Below are 22,915 nucleotides of genomic sequence, written 5' to 3' on the forward strand. Positions count from 1 at the left end.
TATGCAGCTCTGCCTTAAAAGCTTATGTATCAGGAAGGGGCTACGTGGGAGGGGAGACTAGAGCGGGGACACCATCGATGTAGCTGTAGGGGAGCCCTCATTCTTGCAGGGTAAAGGCCTTTTGGGGGAGGGGCACCCACACCCTGATAAGTTACCCCTTATCTATACTCTGTTAGGAAGCCTAATGAACCCATTGGTCCCCCAGAATCAACTTTGGAAGAACTGTGTCTTGGCTTGTTGGGACCTTAGGAGGAGTAGACATTGCTTCAATCTCCCTCTGGGGAGGAGCTTAGCAACACAGTACATGCCAGTAATTCTAGCATCTGGGAGGCTGAGAGGAGGACCGCAAGTGAGGCTCCCCTGGGATAGACAGTGAGGTGCGATTAAAATGAAAACCACCCAGGCACACCATCAGGTTACCTTCCGATACTTCTCAGAAACGCCTTTACTCCTGAGGTCCACGAGGAGGCCTGGCAGGCTGTTGCTGCTGTGGCGCTCATAATGTAGAGCATAAAGCATCACCAGCCGAGCTGCGTCGAATTCTGTGACTTTAGGGTTCTGCAGGAGTCTCTTCACATTCTGGAGAAAGACAAACCAATGCTAATCCTTTCACGTGAGTGATCTCTTGTGGTGGAGACACATCTCAGCTGACATACAGGAAGTCCTGTTTCTTATTCAATGGAAGTATTGACTAGGAATAATTCCGACTGTAACGGCTCTAGGAAAAATGGATTCAGCACCTGTTGTTCTTGCCTTTCCTGACAGTCTGAGTCATCTCCTTGGTGATGTCAGGAGCACAGACTGCTTCCACTTCAGCGACACAGCGCACAACAGAAATGACCAGTTTCTGGTCAAGGACTGCTTTCTTTTAGGGTTGCTCACTCCTCTGTATACAAATAGACAGAAGCTGGTAGACTTACACTGGGCTTTAATACTTCAGGAGACACCAGAAGTAACAACATGTCTCAAGATGGCTAAGAGAAATATGTGTGTAATAGCATGTAATCTCTAACACGGAGAATGTACAATCTAAGAGGCAGGAGCTAGGCAAAGGGACAGAGTAATGTTTGTCATGTTTGGACTTGGTCATCTTTCATTAAGGGCCTTCCTACAGGACACATATTTATATTTATTATACAGTAAAGCACATAATTTAATTTAATTTAAGACAAAGATACATTTTAGGCCCCCAGAAGGCGCCAAGCCAGGCACTGCTGGGGAAACACTGATGTGTTCTGGCCAATTTCTGTCCTCAGTGAGTTCAGAGTCTCTGAGGGACGAACACACACGGGCCACTCTGCCAGAGCATGCTGCTGGGAAGCACTTTGGCTCCATGAGCCTGAGAAACGTGCACACGTGTCTGTCGGCTAAGGCAGAAGACGTCCGGCTCCTATGTCAACTCTTCAGCACGGACAGGCTTCCTTAGGACAAAGAGGGCACTGCCAATATGTCCAGAGAGGAAGAGCCCCAAGTGCTGGACGAGGGCCTTGACAAGAAGTCTAGAGCTCTGACTTCAGGAGCTGCCATATTTCCTACTGTGCTCAGGGTCTGGGGAAAGGGCAAGGCAAATGAGGATGCAAAGAGAGTTCACTGTAACCAAATCAGGACAAAAGACACACCCCAGCGACTGATGAAGACAGCCTCAGTATGCTGCTCAGGTCACATTTGACACAATTAATCCCCATAAAAAGCAAACATTTTTAGGACTTTAGAGCCCAAAGAAAACATTAACCCCAAGAATAAGGCTGTGGAGACGGGCTGACTTCTTTCCATGTGCAAATGCTGGTGAGCTCACTGTGGTGGTGTTACTTTATCTAGTATTTTGACTTTTTGTGACAGGGTCTCACTCGGTCACCCAGGTGGGCCTGGCACTTGCTATGTGGACTTGTGGGGTTTCTCATGTGTGTGCCTTCAAGTGCTGGGATTCCGTGTGAGCTACCACGTCTGGCTAGGGCTGTTATTATTATTAGTGCTCCAACAAAGTTAGATAGCTTTCTTTCTTTCTTTCTTTCTTTTTTTTTTTAAGTTAGGCTTTAACTGGTCAGCTTATAATCCTTCCCCCATAACTTTTTTTTATATCTAGTACATGGTTTTGTAGACTGTGAGCTTTTCAGGAACAATGTGTAGAGCTTTGAAAGCGTTTCACCACCATCAACAGAACCCAATAGTCGGGAAAATCCCTCTAAGTGCTGCAGTGAGCCGAGGCTGAGCGCAGAGCCCGTTAGTAGGGACATGGAAATCAGAGGAAGAGCTGTGACAGAGCAGCAGACCCCTAAAGGGCACTGACTGGATGTTACCACTGTATGGTACTTCACAGCGTGGCTTACTCTTAAGACCTTATTATATCCCGGAGAAAGCTTGAGCCCGAGCCTATGCCCTGGGCAGCCATGTCCAAGGTGCGGGATTCCTCTAAGCACAGGCACAGGGACTATCATTATACAGGGGAAGCTCTCAACTAGAACGCTCTCTGGGAAGGATCCCGTGGTTGTTTTTCTGGTTAATGTTTATTAAAATTTTTAAAGGATCAAAAAGGGAGAAAATTTCCCTTAGATACCACATTCATAAGAATTTCCTTATTCTTTTCTTTTGTGGTAACTTTTCCACAGAATACAGCCCACTGAGGAGATCTGTTAAAACATTCCATTATTTCCTATAATTATGTAAAGACATTCTAGGGCAAAAATGATCAGATATGTGCATATATGTAAGCCCCCCCCGCCTCCTGCGACCTGGCAAACTCAGGGCACTGTGAACTCTCACCCCCTTCCGGCAGTGTCTGGTTCCCACCCTTGAAGCCCCCCTCCCACCTCTGACCTGCCCCTTCTGGGGCTATGCCACCACCGCGCTTTTCGGCGAGTCTCACGTGCCCATGCACTACACAGGGACATCAGCACGGCAGCAGTCAGACTACTGCAGTGATGAGTTTGGGCCCTCCCTGTTCACTTCCTTTCTAGTGACCTCCCGCGTCCCGAGTCTTGCCGCTATCTTCCTTAAGATTTCGCACTGGCATGAGACTTCCTGGCAGGACTCTGCTGTCCTTCAGGACCTTGGCTCAGACCCTCCTTCTGGAAAGAAGTGTGTCGACACAAGCTGAGTTCTTGCCTCTCTTTCAGCTCTGTAGTCCTGGGGAAGTGGGGTGTTTTGTTTGCTGGACCCATGTTATCCTTGAACTTCACTTTGAACTACGGCCCTTGAGGTTACCCGGCTTCTCTACTTGACTAATGGGGCATAAGTAACATAGGGATTTCAGGACTAACCAGAGGAGAGAAGGAAGGGTTAGAGGGTGTCTCTACACGGCATGTTTATTTGTCGGAAACAACAGATTTATATGATGGGTATTTGATTATTCTTTCCTTGCTGAGATCCTCATAAGTCTCCACTATGAAGAGAAAAAAGGACGATACCATATAACAATGGCTGGATGAAGAACAAACCAGCAAACTCCTGTCTACTTAAGAAGTTAGGATTAGGGAGGCAGAGGTGAGAAGATCTCTAAGTTCAAGGTCAGCCTGGTCTATATAGTGAGAGTGACTGAAAACCAAAAGTCAGGACTGTGGCAGTGAGATGGCTCCGTGGATAGAGATGTGTGCCTCCATGCTTGAAATCTAAGTTGATCCCTAGATTACCCTCCACAAGGTGGGACTCTACAAAATGTTCTCTGATCCCTACCCCCCCCACACACAGAGTAAATAAATAAGGACGAGCTGGCAAAAATAAAACTGTGCTCTGGTCTTCCATAGGCATAGTCCAGAAACAGGTAAATCAGAGCAAACACACTCTTTGTGGTCAAATTTCAAAAAGGAGCTAACACATCCTTCAGAACCTAAGGGGAAGACAGCTCTTTTCTGATGTCTAGAGAATCTTCTGTAGTTTAAGGCTAGATCCCCCCACTCCTGTCTTCTTCTATCAGAACTGTGATCAAGCAGCATGACAGCACGTTTTTAATGACACAAAAACATCTGAATTCTTGTACAAATTACAGAGGAACTCAGTGGCCAAGGAGAACCTCCCTTCTTTTCTGGTTTAGTCTTTAGAATCCGCCCCCCTGCTGTGCAAACAGTCAGCAAATAACAGCTAACAGCTGAGGACAGCAAGATGGTGTCAGCACATGAGCTCGGCAGGCTGCTGTAGTAAACAACTGTCCCTAGCATTCAAGATCAAGAGCTGGAGTGCTGGGGTCGAGAGTCCTGGGAAATGGAAAGGAGGCAGGACCTGATCTCACTGACTGGTAATCCATCTAAATCAACATTCAGGCTCCTGGTTTTGAGACAGGGTCTCATTAAGCCCAGGCTGGCCTCAAACTCAGTTTGTAGCTGAAGATGCTCTTGACCTCCTGCTCTTCCTGCTCCATCTCTCAAGCTCTTGGATTCCGGGCATGTGCAATCATGCATGACTGCTGCACATGATGGCCCTATCTTGTAATCCAGAACTTTGGAGTCTGAGAAAGGACGACTGTCACAAGATAAAAGCCAATCTGGGCTACCGAGTGAGACCTTGCCTCAAAAAACCCCAAAGAGGGGCCAACGAGATGGCTTAACAGATATAGGTGATTACTGCCAAACCTGATGAATAGGACCCACACAGTGGAAGGAGAACAAATTCTCGATGACTTCCACATGTATCATGACATGTGCATGTGTGCATGCATGAGCACGCAGATGCACTCACACACACACTAAATGTGAAAAATAAAAACAAACAAAAAACAAAAGAAAAAATAGACTTGCTATTAAGTATTATTGCACATAGTGGTGAAGTTATCATATATGATAAATACTAGTATTTTCTCCCACTTTATAGACAAAAGGACTGGGATTTAGAGCAGTTAACAAACTTTTCCAAACTTAAGTCATCAAAGGCTCAAGTTCTCTGCTGCTATTCCATGAGGTTTTAAACAGGACTGTCTCTTCATTTTTCTACAGGCCATTTACAGTGTGATTTGAGATTTTTCACCCAAGGTCAGGGACCAGGGCGTAAAGCCGTTCTCTCTTCCAAATGAAGAGCTGCGCTCTGGCAACACTGGTGCAGGCGGGAACTGCTTTCTTTCTGACATGAAAATCTTCACCTCTGTCAAGCCACTCCCTCTGAGGCCAGGCAGGCGCTTCAGTCAGAGCACACCACGCTTTGTTTCTAATGAGATTCTTCCTGAATCAAATTCCTGTTGTTTTTTATGGAACTGGTCAGAAGTGGCACAAGTTTATAGGTCAGCTTTTACATGGGACACATGAGCATTTTTTCTTACCATGATACACTTACTATTCAATAAAGCAAACCCGAGCTCTATTCAAAACCTCAATTCCTTGCTTATGACGTTATTATCTAAGGTCAAGTCATCTGGGGGCAGACCCCTGGCATCCACTCACTGTTAAACAAAAGTTCCCTTTATGGACTATTTAAATCATGTCGTGAAAAAATCCTCTGTGGTGAGGGGAGCCCAATGACTGCTGCCCGTCCAACTCTAATACCCCACAAGAAACCTTAAAAATGTGAGTTCCAGACAGTGGTCAGATCACAAATAGAGTTCTTTTCTGTGTGTGTATGTTTGTTTTTGAAACATGCTCATGAAAGAACACTAATTTAGCAAAATTAAAAAAAAAAAGCCATGAAAGTAGCAGATGACTTGTAGGAGGAGAAGGAGAGGGTAAGGAGGGACCCAGAATTATATTATATACATACATATATACATTATATATATAGATGACCTTGTCAAAGGATAAACACATGTTAAGAAAGTAAAATCAAAACACATCAGACTGAAGGTTCTGATCTGAAACAGTCTCTGAGACACATGGTTAAGTGAGAAAACAAAATGCAGGTCTCTGTAGAGTATGGCACCCCTTGAATTAAAAGAGCTACACCTAGCACGTGGGAGACAGAAGCTAGTGGATCTCTGTGAGTTCAAGGCCAGCTTGACCTATAGAGTGAGTTCCAGGCCAGCCATGGCGATACAGTGAGACCTTGTCTCAAACATAATAAACAGAGATGTGCACACACATGGTCTAGGAATAACTGTAAGGGTCTATGAAACTGTTAGCAGACCTCAGGTTTTCTATCCACCTCTTTCAACCTATACTTACAACCTATACTTAATGCTTAAGAATTAAGATACAATGTCAGTCTCAATAACTGAGTTCTTTGTGAAGATTTACAGACCATGGACAATATAAAGAGTGATGAGGACTCATGTCATAATACTATAAAGCAAACAGCAGCTTCATGACTTTTAAAGTGTTTTCAGAAAATCTTGATAAACATTTAACACTTCAAAGCAAGACCTGTGGATGCCAGTAAAGACTGGTGGACTAGAGCACCATATCCAGGGCTACCGTTCAGTTCTACTGGCCATGGAACTGTGTAGGGTGAGGAAACCAATGTCACCAAGCACCCTCTGTGTCACACTGAATCCTCACTGCAACACAGAAACCTGAAGTTGTTATTCCTAGCACAGTGGGAAAAAGTCATTTTTTCAAGGAAACTTTGGTGAATATGATGCTCACCAAAGCTAGGACAGTATGGTTCCAAAGCTGTACTGTGTCCAACATACACAGCTGGCTTTATTTAATTCAGTAGAGGAAGAGAAGGTAAGTTTTAGAATTGGGGCCCCATTGATGAAGAAATGTGATTGTGGTTCAGAAGTTACCGCCTCTCAAGGACTTATTCCTAAGTTGTCTTTTTTCGATGGAATCACATACAGATGAGTCATTTTGTTTTCTGTCATTTTGACAGAAGGATTTCAGCGTTTCTTGGGAAGCTGGAGTTACCTCTGTTCTGCCTGCCTCATCTGAATTTATCACTGACTGCTCCCTCTTTCTCCATGACTCGTGGGCTTGCCCCTTATTATTTCCTACTTGTCCTTATTATTTCCTACAAGTCTCTTTTCATCCCTCACACCCCCAATAACTCCGTTTTCTACAGTCCTGCCTTGGAACTGCTGACTTTCATTTCAGACCCCGCGATCTCTGCCTGTCTCAGCAAGCAGACCTCACCTCTCCAGTCAGCTCCTGCTTACCAGCTCAACCTCACCTCCTGTTCTCTTCCCGCCCACTCTCAGTAGGCCAAACTGTTCACTGGTTCTGCATGCCAACCTTTGCCGTTATTCCTGACTGAAACCCTCCTCCCAATTCTAGCATTCCTTGCACTCCATCTCAACATTTCCTCTCTGAGAAAAGCCTCTAATAACTTTGTCTATTTATGGTCACAATCAGTTTTGACTTAAGTAATATCCTGAAACATTATGTAGTTTTTCTTGTGTTTTAATTTTGTGTACTCAACCAGACTATATATTTCTTAAGGTTAGGGTCTGATTATATAATTTTTCTTTTAAAACCGTCTGGTGATTCCCATCATTTTAAAATTGAAGCTCAACTTCCTTTCAATACCACAACCTGGTCTTCTGTCTGTCTGTCTGTCTGCCCCTCCTTCCCTCTCTCTCCCTCCCTCCCTCTCATGTGTGTGTGTGTGTGTGTGTGTGTGTGTGTGTGTGTGTGTGTGTGTTATAAAGGATTGAACCCAGGCCCTTAAGCATGCCAGGCAGGCCCTCTACCATTGAGCTAAGCTCCTGCCCTCCCTTCAAACCCCTCTCTAGCTTATTAAAGACATTCTTCAGCTTGTGCTCCACTAGCTGCACAGCACTCATACCCATGTTTCACAGTTCCATGCCTGCTCCTCCCCGCTGAGTGTTGCTCCTGTTTCCTGTTTTAGTGTATGCACTCCAACTTATCCAGAACTACTTTTTACATCCTCTTCATCAAGAATCTGAAAGATCATTATTGAGGAAACAGTTGTTCTTCCTCTGTATTTCCATGTGCTTTTGTGAAGGTCTTGGTTATATACTTACTACATGAGATTACAGTTCCTTATCATTTCTACATGTATGTACGTACACATGTGTGCAGATGTGTATGCATACAGAAGCCTGAGGTTGATGCTGGGGGCCTTTCCTTGACTGTTCTCCACGGGGTCTTACGTTGAACTTGTGGTTCACCAACAGGCTAGCCTGGTTGGCCATTAACCCCGTGATCTGCCTATCTCTGTCTCCTAGTGCAGGGATGGCGGGTGCATACCAGCACACCTGCCCTTTCATGTGTGCGCTGGTGACCTGAACTTAGATCCTCATGCTGAAGCATTAAGCACTTTACATTCTGAGCCATCTCTGTAGCCCACAATTCTTTAAATTGCTTTCTTTCTTCTGACAATGTGAACACACTGAGGGCAAGGATGGTGTCTTATTTATCTTTATTCTCCTATAACCTCATTATAGCATTTATATGTAGCATGTTATCATGCTTGTGAAATAAAAGCAATCTTTAGTAACTAATTCCTTTTTTTTAAGTTTATTTTGAGGCAGGGTCTTACTAAGTTGCATAATCAGGCCTTAAACTTGTGATCCTCCTGCCTCAGCTCCCAAGTGCTAGGATTATTGTTGTGGGCTACCACACCTGGTTTATACCCATCTTAAGTATCTTTATAACTCTGTGGTAAGCCAAGTTCCATACTGGTGACAGAGTTACTCGTCTTTGCAGCTTTCTCTGCCTGGCACAGTGCTCACACACAGTAGGTGCTCACACGCAGCAGGTGCTCACACACAGTAGGTGCTCACACGCAGCAGGTGCTCACACGCAGCAGGTGCTCACACGCAGCAGGTGCTCACACGCAGCAGGTGCTCACACGCAGCAGGCTGCTCACACGCAGCAGGCTGCTCACACGCAGCGGCTGCTCACACGCAGGTGCTCACACGCAGCAGGTGCTCACACGCAGCAGGTGCTCACCCAGTTAGACTGACCTGGAGAGCACTAGAATGGTCGTTCTGACAGGCCAGCTCTTGCTCAACCTCTGAAACCTCCAGCAGATTCCGCTCACTGACCAACCGAGACAGTTCTCCAACCACTGTCACATGCTTTGAAACAGTCCCAGACATCTTCTTGAACTGTGGATAATTCTCAACAAAGGCCTGTCATGGAAGAAACATTAATGGGAGATGCTATTACATTCCAAATAAGATTAGGCATTTGACAAGAAAAGACTGTAAAAAGCTGGGGTTACTTTCTTGCCCAGGGTAAGGTACCCACAATTCTCAACCACATGCATTTATTATTCTTAAGAAGAGACAAGCTGGTACGTATCCTGAGAGTCTTTACAGAGGCCGGACATAACCAAGAGAGGAGAGAAATATATGACTTATGATGATGTGTCACCATGCTATTTATTGAAGGGAAGCTTTGCAAAAAATGTCTTGGACTAAACAAAGTGACTTGCTGGATGTGATGAGCATGCCTGTAATTACAGCCTTGGTAGGCTGAGGCCTAAATACTGCCATGAGGTCCAGCTAGGTCCACATAGCTACAGTGTGGTCTATAGTAATAAGTGCATTTCAACAACAAAATAGAACGAACAAGAAGCTGGCATGATAGCCCACATCTGGAATTCCAACACTTGGGAGGTGAACACAGGACCTCCCAAGCCTAAGGCTAGCCTGAGCTACACAGCAATGACCAGACAGTCTCAAGTACCACAATCCATCCTATAAAGCTCATAAACAAGCAAAGAACCATAGTAGAAATTAGACCTGGAATATTTCAAAAATGTTGCCTACATAAACAGTTCTAAAGACATAAGTCATATGTGTGTGTGACTTACCTTCATGTCTGCTATGGATTCTAGCCTTTGCTGTTCTTTTGGTTTCCTCCTCTGGAAGTCTTCCATAAGGTTCTTTATATTGCTACCAATCTCTGCAAAGTTCAGGTACATGTTCTATGAAAAAGGAAGTCAGAAGAAAGTTCAAAACTAGCTTGGTTTTCAGACGTCATAAAAGAAGTGAAAAAGAATTCTGAACAGACTTGAAAGACAAATTCCATTTTAATTACTAAATCTGGACATTAGCCAGGGCACTAGTGATGAATACCATTATTATTCTCACAAAGAGCTGCCAGAAGGGAGGGAAGTCAGTGACTATGTGAGCACTATGAAAAAACGCTGCCAAGGCTGGCACCCGAGTCTTTTGCCGTCCTGAGATGCAGCCTAACTGCAGGAAGTCTGTCACCCTTCCACACACAACCCTATGTGCCCCATTCTCACAAGCCAGCACTGATACTTTATAGAAAACAACTTGAAGTCACCTACATTAGCATAGAATTCATCATTGTCGGCAGACAGGACCACCTCTCTTAAGTCTTTGCTGATTCCTGGCACTCTGGAAAGATCGATCCGGTTGTTGTTTATGCCCAGCAGTTCATGGACCATGGCCTGATATGTCCACTAAAGAAGAAGGACAAGAAGAATTGGCAAATGACAAAAACATGGAAATATTGAGTGTTTAGGAAAACAAAGAACGATGGCATTCTTAATAACTAGTCTGATTCATACCAAGTGTCTCTATTTAGTTCATGTTTTTATTAATACTTTGTTCTCTAATAAATATTAAGATTGTCATTTTAATTGCTTAAACATTAAAAAAAGTCAAAATACTTTTACTTTCACACTTTAGAGAAAATGCAACAAGATTAATAGTCTTGATAGAAAGAAAACAATTATAGCTACCATTAGCGTTTTGATTGTGAATTACGAGTATATTTTTGGCTTCACAGATAGGGCTATATTGGTGCTGCAGTTACAAGCCATACCACTTCCTGCACGCTTCTGTGGTTTTCTGCCGCCTGAGAAGTGTGTTCTTGCAGATCTAAGTGGTGCTATATTTATCCCGGGAACACTAATATTATCAGAAAAAGCCTTGCGAGTTAATCAAAACACTGGTATAATCAGACACTTGCCTCAGAATCCATTTTATCTTGTGTTTTTAACTGAGTATGAATTGTGAAGAAGGGTTGACTTCCAGCCTTTAAAAATGTAAATTTGTTTGGCTAAAAACCAGAAAGGTGAAACGCTACAAATCTGCCTTCTCACCATTTGTGGAGAGTGGATTTATACAAAGCTAGGTATATTCTAATAAGTAACCCAGTTCCTTTTGGGCACTTACAGTAACACAACAAAGTGGCATCGGCACCACGGCTCTACCGCACACTCCACATACGAAATCTGTTTTCCCTCTCTTCTTGAGACACAGGGTTCTTTGAGGGCAGGAGACTATCTTTTAACCCTTATATATAACACTTAGTTTACTACATGGCACATACAGGTTCTCAGTGAAATGTGTTTTTCTTTGGGATACAGAATTAGGATTACCATCATTTTAAAAAAGACTTAATTTTTACATTTTACTTATGTGAGTCTGAGTGCGGGTTTGTGCATGAGTGTGATGCCTGCAAACACCAGGCAGGGCCCTGGATGCTTTGGAGCAGGAGTTCAAGGTGGCTGGGAGCTGCCCAGTGTGTGGGCTGGGAGCAGAACTCAAGACTCCCGAAAGAGCAGTATGTGCTCTTAGCAAATGAGTCATTTTTCTTTCCCTCCTCCCCCCTCCTCCTCCCTCCCTCCATCTCCCTTTCTTCCTCCTATCAAGTTCCTTTAGTGGCCAGATGTTGCCTTACATTACGGAGGCGCTCCTTCACCCGGATTACCCTAGCACTGACATTCCTCCATGCTGAGAAGAAACTGAGATGGAGATGCCTCCTCACTCTCTAAATCCCAAATCGCCTCTCACAGAGCATAACTACATACAAGGAACTGCTTAACTTGCAGAAGGCTAACCATGAGGGGACACAGGCCGTCTCAGGAGTGTTAGGCAGACAGTGTCAAACCACCAAAGGTGCAGTTTAGCAAGCGCAGCATGGGGCCTGAGGCCACGCCACACAGCTGAGGGAAAGCAAATGGCGCCCGACCGGCTGGAGCAGTCTTCCAGAAGCCGCTCTCTGGCTTCTGAGAGGCTTCAAGGGAGACATGTTTGAGAGGTGAAGCGGGGAAGAGAAGGTCCCATTAAAAGCACAATGGCAAGAAATCATGTAGTGCCTCTGTGCAGAGAGCTGTAGGCTTTAGGTGAAGTTTGGTATACATCCTGAAGGTGCTTGGGTGCCGAACCAGGAGAGTGTCTTTAACCCACTAGGTAAATGGGAAACAAGAATTTTAGGCCAGGATTTGTAATTTAAGTTGGGAGCTGTCATCAACCAAGAGAAATCAAAAGAAGGACTTGTATAAATGCTTGTTTCACTGTTACTGCAAGAGACAGATCACACCATCACATGGCAGTGAGGTCAGCAAAGGAGACCCTGGGAAGCGGAGACCAGAGTTCAGAGGTTTCCTTGGTGAGAGTGGGGTAGTGGCAGAAGGGACAGATGGACAGGACAGAGGCAGAACCAGCACGAATGACTGCGGCTGGAAAACCTGACACCACAACACCAGAAATACAAGGCCAAGGCCAAGAGCAGCCGAAACCAGGCGGTGAGTGGAGTGGCTGTGATTCACTCAAAGTCACCCTTCTTTACGCTAAGAAAGGGCTCTGCACCTGGTTGAGCAGTGGGGTGATGGCATCATCACAGCGGTCTAGAATGAGAAGCAGTGGAGGCACCTCGGTCCGCCGGAACTCAAAGAGTTCATACTCCTTACTTATCACTTGCTGAGGACACAAGAGGAAAAGCGATTGGTTAACCAGTTAGCTGGAAGTGGAGACAACAAAAATAGGAAATGAATAAAAACACAGGTAGTAGTTTTTCCACCCTCACAGGCCTCCCACAAAAGGATTCAAAAGCTTCATAAAGTTTTGTAGCACGCTATTAAAAAATTAGGACTTGAAACCCTACTTTCCAAGTGGGTTGGTTGGGCCCCTGAAGTTAAGTAGCTGTAAATATTTCTTAGGTTAAATCTAAGAGTCTTAGTGCTAATTTGTTCCTTTTTTTATTGTTTTGAATTATGTAGCCATACTTCTTTGCCAACAAAACTAACAAAGAAGATATCTTTGTTTGCTCTCTTTCTCTCTTCCTTCCTGTCTGTCTTTCCTTTCTCCCGTCCTTCCTTCTTTCTTCCTTTCCTCCCTTCATCTCCCCTCCCTCCTTCCCTCCCTTCCTTCCTTCTTCCTTTCTCTCTCTCTCTCTCTCTCTCTCTCTCTCTCTCTCTCTCTCTCTCCTCTTTCTCTCTCTCTCCAGACATGGTCCTGACACTTGATATGTAGCCCAGGCTGACCTTGAACTCACAGAGAGCTGCCTGCACCACCACGTCTGACAATTCAGATATTTCCTAACTCTTACAGGGAAACAACTAGCCCTGAGGTTTTAGAACCAGGAAAAGGGAATACTATACCTTAACACATTCTCCAAGTCTTTTTGCGGCCTCTGATGATAGCTGGTAACGAATCATGGGGCACTTCTTCAGAGACAAGAGGAGAGCTGTCAGTCCTTGAGTAGTTCTGGAGAGCTGGGCTGGATCCCAATTCCGGCCCTTTTTGTTAAAAACATATTAAAAGAAAATACCTTAATTTTCTCAAACTCCAGTTACTTGATGAATTAATTTCCATTTGATTAACTTATTTTGAAAAGCCTTGCCTTCCATACCTGACAGCAACCCAAAATATTGAGGGAAAACAAATGTGGATTCACAGCAATGTAATCCCCATAAAATTCCTGCAAATAAAAAGGATCAAAATCAGTTAATCCATGGACTCCAGCTGTACCGAGTGCTATGGACTCCAGCTATACCAAGTACTGTAATCAAATGGGAACATACAGGGTGAAGAAGTACAAGGTGTTCAAATAACAACTGAGTAGCACTGGTCAGTATGGGGAAGTTGAACTAGCTATAATACCAGCAATGATAAATCTTCTTTTAAAAAGTTGAAGTATACATACCAATGTAAATGTTTGATTAGTAGAAAAAAAAATTGCTGTAGGATACACTATGTTATGTGCCCAGTGTTTTCTTGTGTGGGAGGATGTGATTTAAAATAGGTCATTCTTTTTATATATTCTACCCCTTGGAATATCTTTTGGAAAATTTCAAAACTAGTTTATTTGTTGCCTGTGAAGACAGTACTTTTCACATAGGTAATAAATATATTCAAGTGTTTATGATAGACATATGCCAGAACACTGAACTATTAAAGAAGAAAAATAACATTATACATGCTAATGCTATATATTATATAGCATACAAAATAAGTGCTTAGGAGTTTCTGAGTTTTAGCCTAGTGACAAAGTCTGTTTACTAGCTCCCAAAGTATGAGTTTCTCAAACACAATGTTAAGAAATCTCACTCACAGCCTTTGATTCGTATTTTCTCCCAATCGGGCATAGCCTTATTGATGAAGGTTTTTAAAGTAAGGTTCATAAACTATCATAAACTAACACAGAACATACTTGACTCTGTCTCCCAACTATGAAAATGTCTCACCAATTCATCAGCCCACTCTGCTCCTTCCTACTGATCCCATCAATCCTAATTCTGTCCAATTTAATACCTCCTTCAAATGCTCTAGATATAAGTCTGTCTGGTGTGTGCACATTTATTCTGTCTGATCAGACAGCACCTTCTTTATTTATAGACTAGAATCTTTTAATGGGAACAGTACAAGGGAGGTTACAGGACCCACACCTTTACCTGAACTTCAGCCACAACTTCCTGCTCATCAGCTTCAGCTAATGACTTCACATCACTCTTGCTGATCACATTACTGAAATCTGAAACAGACATGTTGCATGTGACTCAAATGGCATCCGTTTTGCTGCAAGTAGACTCCTACAGGCCTCGGGTGAAGCCTAATGAATGAGTGGCGTTTAGTACACACTGTGGTACATGTCAAAGTCACACACCCGGCTGCAATGAGGAGCACAAATATGCTTAATTAATTAATTAATTAGTTAATTAGTCCCCAAATTCATACTGTAAAAAAAGACCATCACTGATGACCTCAGAGGATGCTGCAGACTCTGATCGCTACCTTAAAACATTGCTGTTTTACAGGGAAGGAAGTAAACCTTTATCCTCTTTTACATGTAAGTTGTATCAAATAAGAGACAAGGGAAGTTGTTTTTTTTTTTTTTTTTAATAGAAACATTTCCTCTAAAAACCTCATGGAATGTGCATGATAGAATACTTCTCCCTTCAACTCCTATTGAATAACCTATAAACACTGATTTCACTAACAATACCACTAGAAGAAACAACTAGAGAAACTACACAGCATCACCTTTTTAGTATTCTTGCCAAAAAACCCAAAACTTAATCCATGTCAGGTTCTTTTTTTTTTTGGTTTTTCGAGACAGGGTTTCTCTGTGTAGCTTTGCGCCTTTTCCTGGAACTCACTTGGTAGTCCAGGCTGGCCTCGAACTCACAGAGATCCGCCTGGCTCTGCCTCCCGAGTTCTGGGATTAAAGGCGTGCGCCACCACCGCCCGGCCCATATCAGGTTCTTTATCCCCATACAGACATACACGGATAACGGAACATTTTTAACTTGAAGGGATACGCAGAACCACCCTACAGTGGTGAAATCAGGAAGATCTAGCCATAGAAAATGTAACTGCTTCCTCAGGAGACCAGCTGCATGGCAGAAGAAGACCTATAGAAAATCAGTGGAACCAACACACTGACCAGCAAGGTTTAATAAATGGATCTTATTTTGATCCCGACTCAAAGAAAAAAGAGGGAAAGAGAGATGAGATCTGAACATTGAATTGAGTTCACAAAAATAGGAGTTACTTTTCATTTTTACTAGATGAATCTATCTCTATTAAAGATGCATACTGAAATATTAATGGATAAAACTTATATGACATTGTAGATTTGTTTAAAAAATATTGGTGGGTAGAAGATGGGAGCATGGTTGAAATAAGACTGGGTGTGGCTGGGTACAAAGATTTACCATACTATTTTACTTAGTGCATTTGACCTTTTCCATAATATTTTTAAATAAAAGGGGCCTGTAAAATAAGAGACTTACAGACCTAAAATTATTAAAAATTAAATGAACAGAAGGCCAGTTTAGTGTTAACTTAAATTGTGCTAAAAGCCTATATTGAATAAAATTACTAAATACTAATTATTTTAGTTTACTTTAACCAAATAAAATTCTGAAATTGATTGCCAAACCCTACAAATTTCAAGTTTATATTTTATACAGTTCAGTACTAATATAATTTTTCTTCTGCCTTGTAGATTTACAGCCCAAATCAATCTCCACAAGCACCACTGTAATATGCAGGGACACTGTGGAGGAAGTGGGGTCTTTCACTACGTGACCCCCACTCCATTTTTAGCAAAGAAACTCAGAAAATGAATGCTTCTATTATATATTGACTCAAAGACAGAACTCGGGAAACATAAACGATATATATACATATCTAGAACTGAGGCTGTAACTTGTAATTTGACTAAAAATACTAAAATAACTATACTCCTAAGTGTTGGGATCAAAGGCGTGCTCCACCACTGCCCACCTAACTTTTGGCATAATTAAATACTAATATATGGTAAAAGAAATTTGTATGCGCTAGAGTCTAAGATGTACCAAAATATTAAGTACATTATTAAGTAGTAATAAGACTTAGACAATGGTCTAAATCCCCAAAGCTTAAAACCTCTCAAGTGTCCTACTTTCTCTTCTTTTTCCTTCCTTCCTCTTTTTTCTTTTTCCTTTTTTAAAAAAAAAAAAAAACAAAAAACAAGGTCTTTCTATGTAGCTGTGGCTGGCCTGGGACTCGACCAGGCTGGCCACAATCTGCCTGCCTCTGCTCCTGAGTGCTGGTCTTACAGCATGCACCACCACCACCACCACGCCAGGCCAAACGTCCCACTTCCTGGGTGCTAAGTTTGCTCCCTGGTTTTGGAACCAGCTCCAAACTTTACTACATCTACAGAGAGCAATGTTGACACCTAGAGGAGACCAATTGTAACTTCCATAGCAGAATGGAAGAAAAATTCAAATAAATTTTGAGTAGGCATGAACCTGTTCATTTCCAGAGCTTCCTATGCACGTCCCCATGTGGGCACACAAGAGATAACTGCATGACGATGTGTCCTTTCATGCACCACGTAAGAACAGCAAAGACAGGTGGGATGAATCATCTGGTGTGCAGACACATTTTCATTATCATACTCCTTCTCCCAAACAAATTAGTTTCTATACCTTCATGCACAGGTGAAATACAGGAGGAAGTAGATACTCTTATGGAGGAAAAATATGCAGTTTGGCTACTTATAACTTTTGGCTCATAAATTAGCCTTAAATCTAAGCAATCACTGATGAGTGGAAATTGTTATTCTGATTTCATAAAGAGAATGATGGCCACTACCTAATTTTTAAAGGTAACTTGTCCTTATTTTATGTATATTTTGTGTGCATGTATGTCTGTCCATCATGTGCATGCAGTGTCTGTGGAGGCCAGATGTCAGATCTCCTGAAACTGAAGTTACAGACAGTTGTGAGCTCCCATGTGGGTGCTGGGAATTGAACTCTGTTCCTCTGGAAGAGCAGCTAGTGTTCTTAACAACTGAGCCGTCTGTCCAGTCCCTACAGTATTTTTAGTACTTTGAATACACAAGCTTTTAAGTGATGAGTTCAGTGAACTTGATGCTGCAAGTTACTCAACAGCCTAGACCAGCTGGGCCAGACACACACGATTTAAAAAGTGACTAACATACTTACAAATAAAATATATACTGTATTTGGGTCTTCGGAGCTCTTGAATCAGATAGTCCACGTTCTCCTGAAAACAAAGACCAAATGAAGCATGAGCAGAAGTGCTTCATAAAAAGTAATAAGGGCTGGTAAGATGGTTCAGCAGATAAGAGCATTTGCTGCCAAGTCTGATGACCTGAGCTGAATGCCAGGCACCCACATGGTGGGAGGGGAGAACAGGTTCCTGCAAATTGTTCTGTGACCTCCATAAATGTAACTTTAAAAACTATTCATTGACTGACTTACTTGGAGTCTAACAGTATGCTGAGATCAAGACTGTACATATATTGGGTAATGAAGGATGAAAATAAAAAGAAATACATTAAATATATTAGGATCTTATACACAGTTTAATATATACATGTATGCTAAATATCAGTCATCTGCATTACTTTGGTTAAATTAAGGTAAAACTAAAGGACGTATGTTGAAATATAGCATAAAATTGCTACTAACTGCCTCAAGCTGCTTATCAATAAATTGCATTCATCTGATCAAATTTCTTACTTAGAACACCAAAATGTGTGTAATTCTTTAAAAACAGGAGAAAATATAACTTAACTATATTCACTTTGGCTTTTGACTTATTGAGGTCTAAAAGTCCTTTTAAGATATAATTTTTAAATTTTATGTGTGTATGTGTGTGTGTGTACACGTACACACTGTTGTCTGTCTGTGGAGGACAGACGCATCAGACCCCACTGGAGACTGAGTTACAGGTGGTTGTGAGTTGTCCAACACAGGTGCTGGGACTCAAACTTGAGTCCTCTGTGAGAGCAGTACACACTCTTAACCAGTGAGCCGTCTCTCCTAGCCAGTTCTTTTTATATAGTCAAAGCACGAGAACTCTAATCACAGACCATTCTAATGAGCATTTGATCTGTTTTTGATATCAGAATAAATGCTTAAATTTCAAATTAAACCAGCCCTTAAAACTAAAATTTGTGGGGACACAAAGGCTCTTCTGCTTCATTGTGTCACTGTTAATATCCGTATTTAAACAACTAAAAGTTTTGTTTAAATTGTGCCATTAGTGCTAAAAAAAAAAAAAGGTTTTAAGAAATGCTCACTGCACACAAATCCCAGCACTCGGAAGGCATAAACCAAGAGGTTGTGGGTTCAAAGTCAGCCTGGGTGACAAAGCCAGACCCTGTCTGAAAGCAAGCAAATAACTGAACAGAAATGTACAGTGCCTACTCAATGGGGAAAAACAGTTTTCACATTGTCATTTAAACTACAGAAAAATTATCTTTATGATATAACATTTCTATTGTGTCATTAAGAGATTTATTTATTGTGTGAGTGTATGTGCAAACGTGTACGTAGGTGTGCATGGATTGGGAGGCTAGAAAGGGTGTTGGGTGTCCTCCTCTACTGCTTCCTGACATTCATTTGAGGCAGGGTCTCTCCCTGAGCCCAAGGCTCCCATTTCCTGGCTAGGCCAGAGGCCAGCAAGTCCCAGAGATCTTCTGGCCTCCACTCCCCTTGGACCTGGGTTAAAGGCATCTGGGGATGTCCAGCTGGTTTTGTGGGTGCTGGGATCTAAACTTTGGTTGTGCAACAAGTGCTCCTGACCACTGAGCCATCTCTCCAGCCCCTTTTTGTTTTTGTTATTGTTTGAGACAGAATCTCATGGAGCCCAAGCAGGCCTCAAACTTACTAGGTAGCTAAGAATGACTTTGAACTTCAGATCCGCTTGCCTCTATTTCCCAAGTGCTGGGATCACAGACATGTGCTACCATGCCAAGCTCACTTTATAATCTTAAGGACAAACTGTTTTTAACAAGTAATTTAAGTCTTACATTACTGCTTTATAGGGCCAGGTAAAAGATAAAAGATGTGAAGCCAAGAGAGTCTGAGAGCGTGTATATGGCTATTAAAGAGGTCTCCTCATTTTATGTTAGGAGATAACAGACTATGTTGTCTCTAAGACCCCTCTTAATGACCAAAATTTCATTTCTGAAAGCTACAAATATGAAAAAAAAACACATTAATTTAGCAATTATTTCTTAAGCATCTTCTATGTAGCAAGGCATCATGGGAAAAGGATGGACAACCAGATAAAATTTCTGCTATCATGGAGCTTATTATGGTAGGTATCAATCACAAAACCCATATAACTTTGTCAAATAAGTATCACTTGCCTGTAATCCCAGAACTCAGGAGGCAGAGGTGGGGTGGTGGGGGATTATTGCAAGTTTCAGCCAGCCAGGACTACATAGTGAAGTCCTTGTTGGAAATCAGACCCCTTCAACTCTGACCAGTGGCAGAGAGGGAGGTGGTGCTGTTTGTAGGGGGACATCTGACCGGCTCAGTAAGGCGGGGGAAGATCTGCTTGATGAGGTAAACAAGTTTCAGGCAGAGGGAGGAATCCATGCAAAGGCTGTGTGGCAGGAGGAGCCATCAGAATGTAAATGGACTGAAGGGTAGTGTAGCTAAGGTGCAGGGTGGCAGAGGCGCCCCAAAGTGATAGGAACTAGACCATGCTGGGCTCTGCAGTCAACAAGGAAGGATTCTGTTTTCACCATAAGAACAATGAGAAGTCACCCAGGGATTTCAAGCCAGGCGACACAATCAGGTTTCCATTTGGGAAGGGACACACGACACAAGCATGATTAAAGCACACTGGGGTTGACAAACGTGAACATGAGGCGAGAGAACATACAGCCAGGCATGGTGGCAGACTCGATCCTAGCACTTGGGAGGCAGAGGCAGGAGAACTGCCACAAATTTGAAGCCAGCCTGGTTTTTAGCATGAGTTCCAGGTCAGCTAGGGCTCCATGGTGAGGCCATTTCACAACAAAAACAAAAAGAAAGAATTTTAAAAAATAAGACATAGAATTTTTTTTTTCCCACCCAAAACCCAAAGCAAAACCAAGGGGGGCCGAGAGATGAGACAGCTCAGTGGTTAAAGACATCTGCCGCCAAGGCTGACAGCCTGAGTCTGAGTTTGGGACTCACAGGGCCAGGAGAGAACCGACTTCTGCAAGTTATTCTCTGACCTCCACCTGCAGCCTGTGGTACAGGCCACCCTCCCCCACCCCCACTATATATCTTCAGTATAAAGAAGGCAAAGCCAGGGCGGTGGCGCACGCTTTATCCAGCACTCGGAGCAGAGCCAGTGGATTCTGTGAGCGAGGCCAGCTGGTACAAGGAGCTCAGAAACAAAGCACACAAGAAATGTCTGAAAAAAAAAAAAAAAAAAAAAAAAAAAAAAAAAGGCAAGCAGATTTGAGTGATGACAGAAGCTGAGAAAGGGCTTATGAACATTCAGTAAAGTGAACAAATAAAGACAGGAATAAACATGCAGAGGAATGATAAAAAGGCCTCCTGGGCTCCAATGCAGAACTAGACGTGAGCACAGGAAGTTAAATATGTAAAAAAGTCCTTTTCCTGCTAGGCCACTGGATTTAATTGTAGGAGTAAGACCAGGCCACTATAGCAACCATTGGATGACTTCTCTTTGCTTTTACGCTAAAGGCGTATTCATTCCTAAGCACAGATGCGATTAAAATGATAAAGGTTCCAGATAGTCAGAGCTGTACGAAAGAGGGACGGAGGGACAGTGATGTTTAGTGCTAGGTACCAAGGTCAATCCAGCACTACAGTGATCTAGGTTCCCAGAGTTAGTGGCTTTGGGAATAGCTTTACTCTGAAAAATATCTTGATGGAAAAACTGGCTGTCTGGGGTGAACCAAGGCGTGGAAAGGAGAGGAAGGAAGTCAGAACTCTGACAAAACAGGGTAATTATGATGCCACAAATGATGGTCACACAAATTTATTTTGCCTTCTTAATGCTTTCAGATCAGTAATTCTGCATTTGCCTGTGGAGACGGCAGCTCAGTTTGTGTGGTACCTTTGTAGGTCGAAGAAAACAAATTGCTTTTAGGTGTTTCATGATCTCTCGATTTTGAGAATCAATTCGTTCGAAGAGGTATACTTCCTTCTGAAGAATCTCTGACTGTGTGTAGACCATACTCACTATCCCAGTCTGTAAAGAAAAGGAATGAACTAAGATTACACTAGTCCGGACTAATAGAAACATGCATCAATAGTTTAGCCGTTTTTTTTTCTATTTTCACTTGGCTAGGTCATTTAAATGTTAATACACGGAATAATATTTGCTGAAGATCCCAAACAGGTAGCGATGTGTGAGAGTAAAAAACCTCCTCTCTGAACATGAACAACTCAGAAACTTCTAAAGAGGGTTTTCTCCATTCATTTCAAGTTGTTTTTCTCCTTTAAGTTGCGGGCCAACAAATTCCCTGTCTTTTCAGCTTGAGCCCCAGCAATCAACTTTTAAAAACAACGTTGACAGGGCACCCTCAAGTCTTCCAAGTGTTCCCTGGGTCACCATTAACAACTTCTTGGCAGACACTCTTCCAGGTTTAAGAAGTCTCTTGGCGCCGGTTAGAGCCGGTTAGACTGCACACCCCCGAGGAAAGCTTTACACAGCTTCCCCAGTGCCCGACAGAGCTGACCATCGCCGGGAATGAAATGCTAAGCCCCGCCGTGGCACGGGACCCGCCACTCCGAGGGAGGGCTGCCGTCACCAACCCCGAGCAAAGGCGGACTCACCGTTTCTTTATCCATGAGAAGCACCTTCATGCCGGGCCCGCTGTCCTCTATCATTTTGGAGATGTACTGCTTCACTGCAAAAACCACGTTCATCGTGGCGAACTGACAGGTGCCCCACAGCCCTTCCCGCCCCCTTTCCTGGCTGAATTAACCTCAGGCCTGCTGGCTGGGTCTCAGCTGCTTCCGGTCGGCCAAGTATTGGCTTCCGGGAGTCCGGGTCGCTCCGGTCCTGGGAATTGTAGTTCCTCCGCGGAGTCCCGGAACCAGGCTCGGCTGCTAAATGCCGGCGCCGTTCCCGGCGCGCGTCGCGCGTGGAGAGGAAGGCAGCCTGACAGCTGTCTCGGCCACGGGAACCGGGGAACGTGGCTAGGCGGTCTGCCGAGCATCCTTTCTGGAGACCGGCGTGCATGCCATCGCAGCACTGGGCAGGCTGAGGCGGCGGGGTCGCAGGTTCGGGACCAGTCCGGACGGCAGCAAGTTTCCGGATAGCCCGGGCGGGCTGGGTTTTAAAAGTATCCAAACAGACTGGAAGCTGCACCAGGGGAGGGCATTTTGTGTTTACCAGGCCGTGGACAAGATTCGTCTGCTCGACTCCCAGTGTCATTATTGAGGCAGTGACAGTGCCCCGTGTTAGAGCGGAGAGTGAGACTGGAGCAGGTTTTCCGAAGAGAAGGGCGGCTGAAATTGATCACGTGGTCGTTGATGAATGAACAAAGGGAACACCCTTTAGGGGTGCTGCTGGAGGTCTGTAGAGGCCTCAGAGACCCCATGAGGGCGGGGAGCT

The 22,915-nt window shown here is 43.5% G+C and overlaps 1 protein-coding gene across 2 annotated transcripts in view; it reads right to left on the reverse strand.

Moving 5' to 3' along the window:
- Positions 1 to 22,457, reverse strand: part of Vps45 (vacuolar protein sorting 45 homolog) — a 61,234-nt gene extending 38,777 nt beyond the window's left edge. The window contains exons 1-11 of one of the 2 annotated variants that reach the window (XM_028856233.2): positions 22,132 to 22,457; positions 21,410 to 21,544; positions 17,521 to 17,581; positions 14,476 to 14,555; positions 13,434 to 13,502; positions 13,183 to 13,320; positions 12,392 to 12,502; positions 10,120 to 10,254; positions 9,637 to 9,750; positions 8,783 to 8,950; positions 421 to 579 (exon numbers count right to left, since the gene is read on the reverse strand). In XM_028856233.2, coding sequence (XP_028712066.1) covers positions 421 to 579; positions 8,783 to 8,950; positions 9,637 to 9,750; positions 10,120 to 10,254; positions 12,392 to 12,502; positions 13,183 to 13,320; positions 13,434 to 13,502; positions 14,476 to 14,555; positions 17,521 to 17,581; positions 21,410 to 21,544; positions 22,132 to 22,224 — 1,263 coding nt within the window. In that variant the 5' untranslated portion in view covers positions 22,225 to 22,457. Of the gene's footprint in view, positions 1 to 420; positions 601 to 8,782; positions 8,951 to 9,636; positions 9,751 to 10,119; positions 10,255 to 12,391; positions 12,503 to 13,182; positions 13,321 to 13,433; positions 13,503 to 14,475; positions 14,556 to 17,520; positions 17,582 to 21,409; positions 21,545 to 22,131 lie in introns of both variants that reach the window. The other variant, XM_028856232.2, reaches the window with a different exon arrangement.
- Positions 22,458 to 22,915: the final 458 nt, after the last annotated feature.

This window comes from Peromyscus leucopus, chromosome 6 (assembly GCF_004664715.2).
Source record: "Peromyscus leucopus breed LL Stock chromosome 6, UCI_PerLeu_2.1, whole genome shotgun sequence".
NCBI classification, from domain to species: Eukaryota; Metazoa; Chordata; class Mammalia; order Rodentia; family Cricetidae; genus Peromyscus; species Peromyscus leucopus.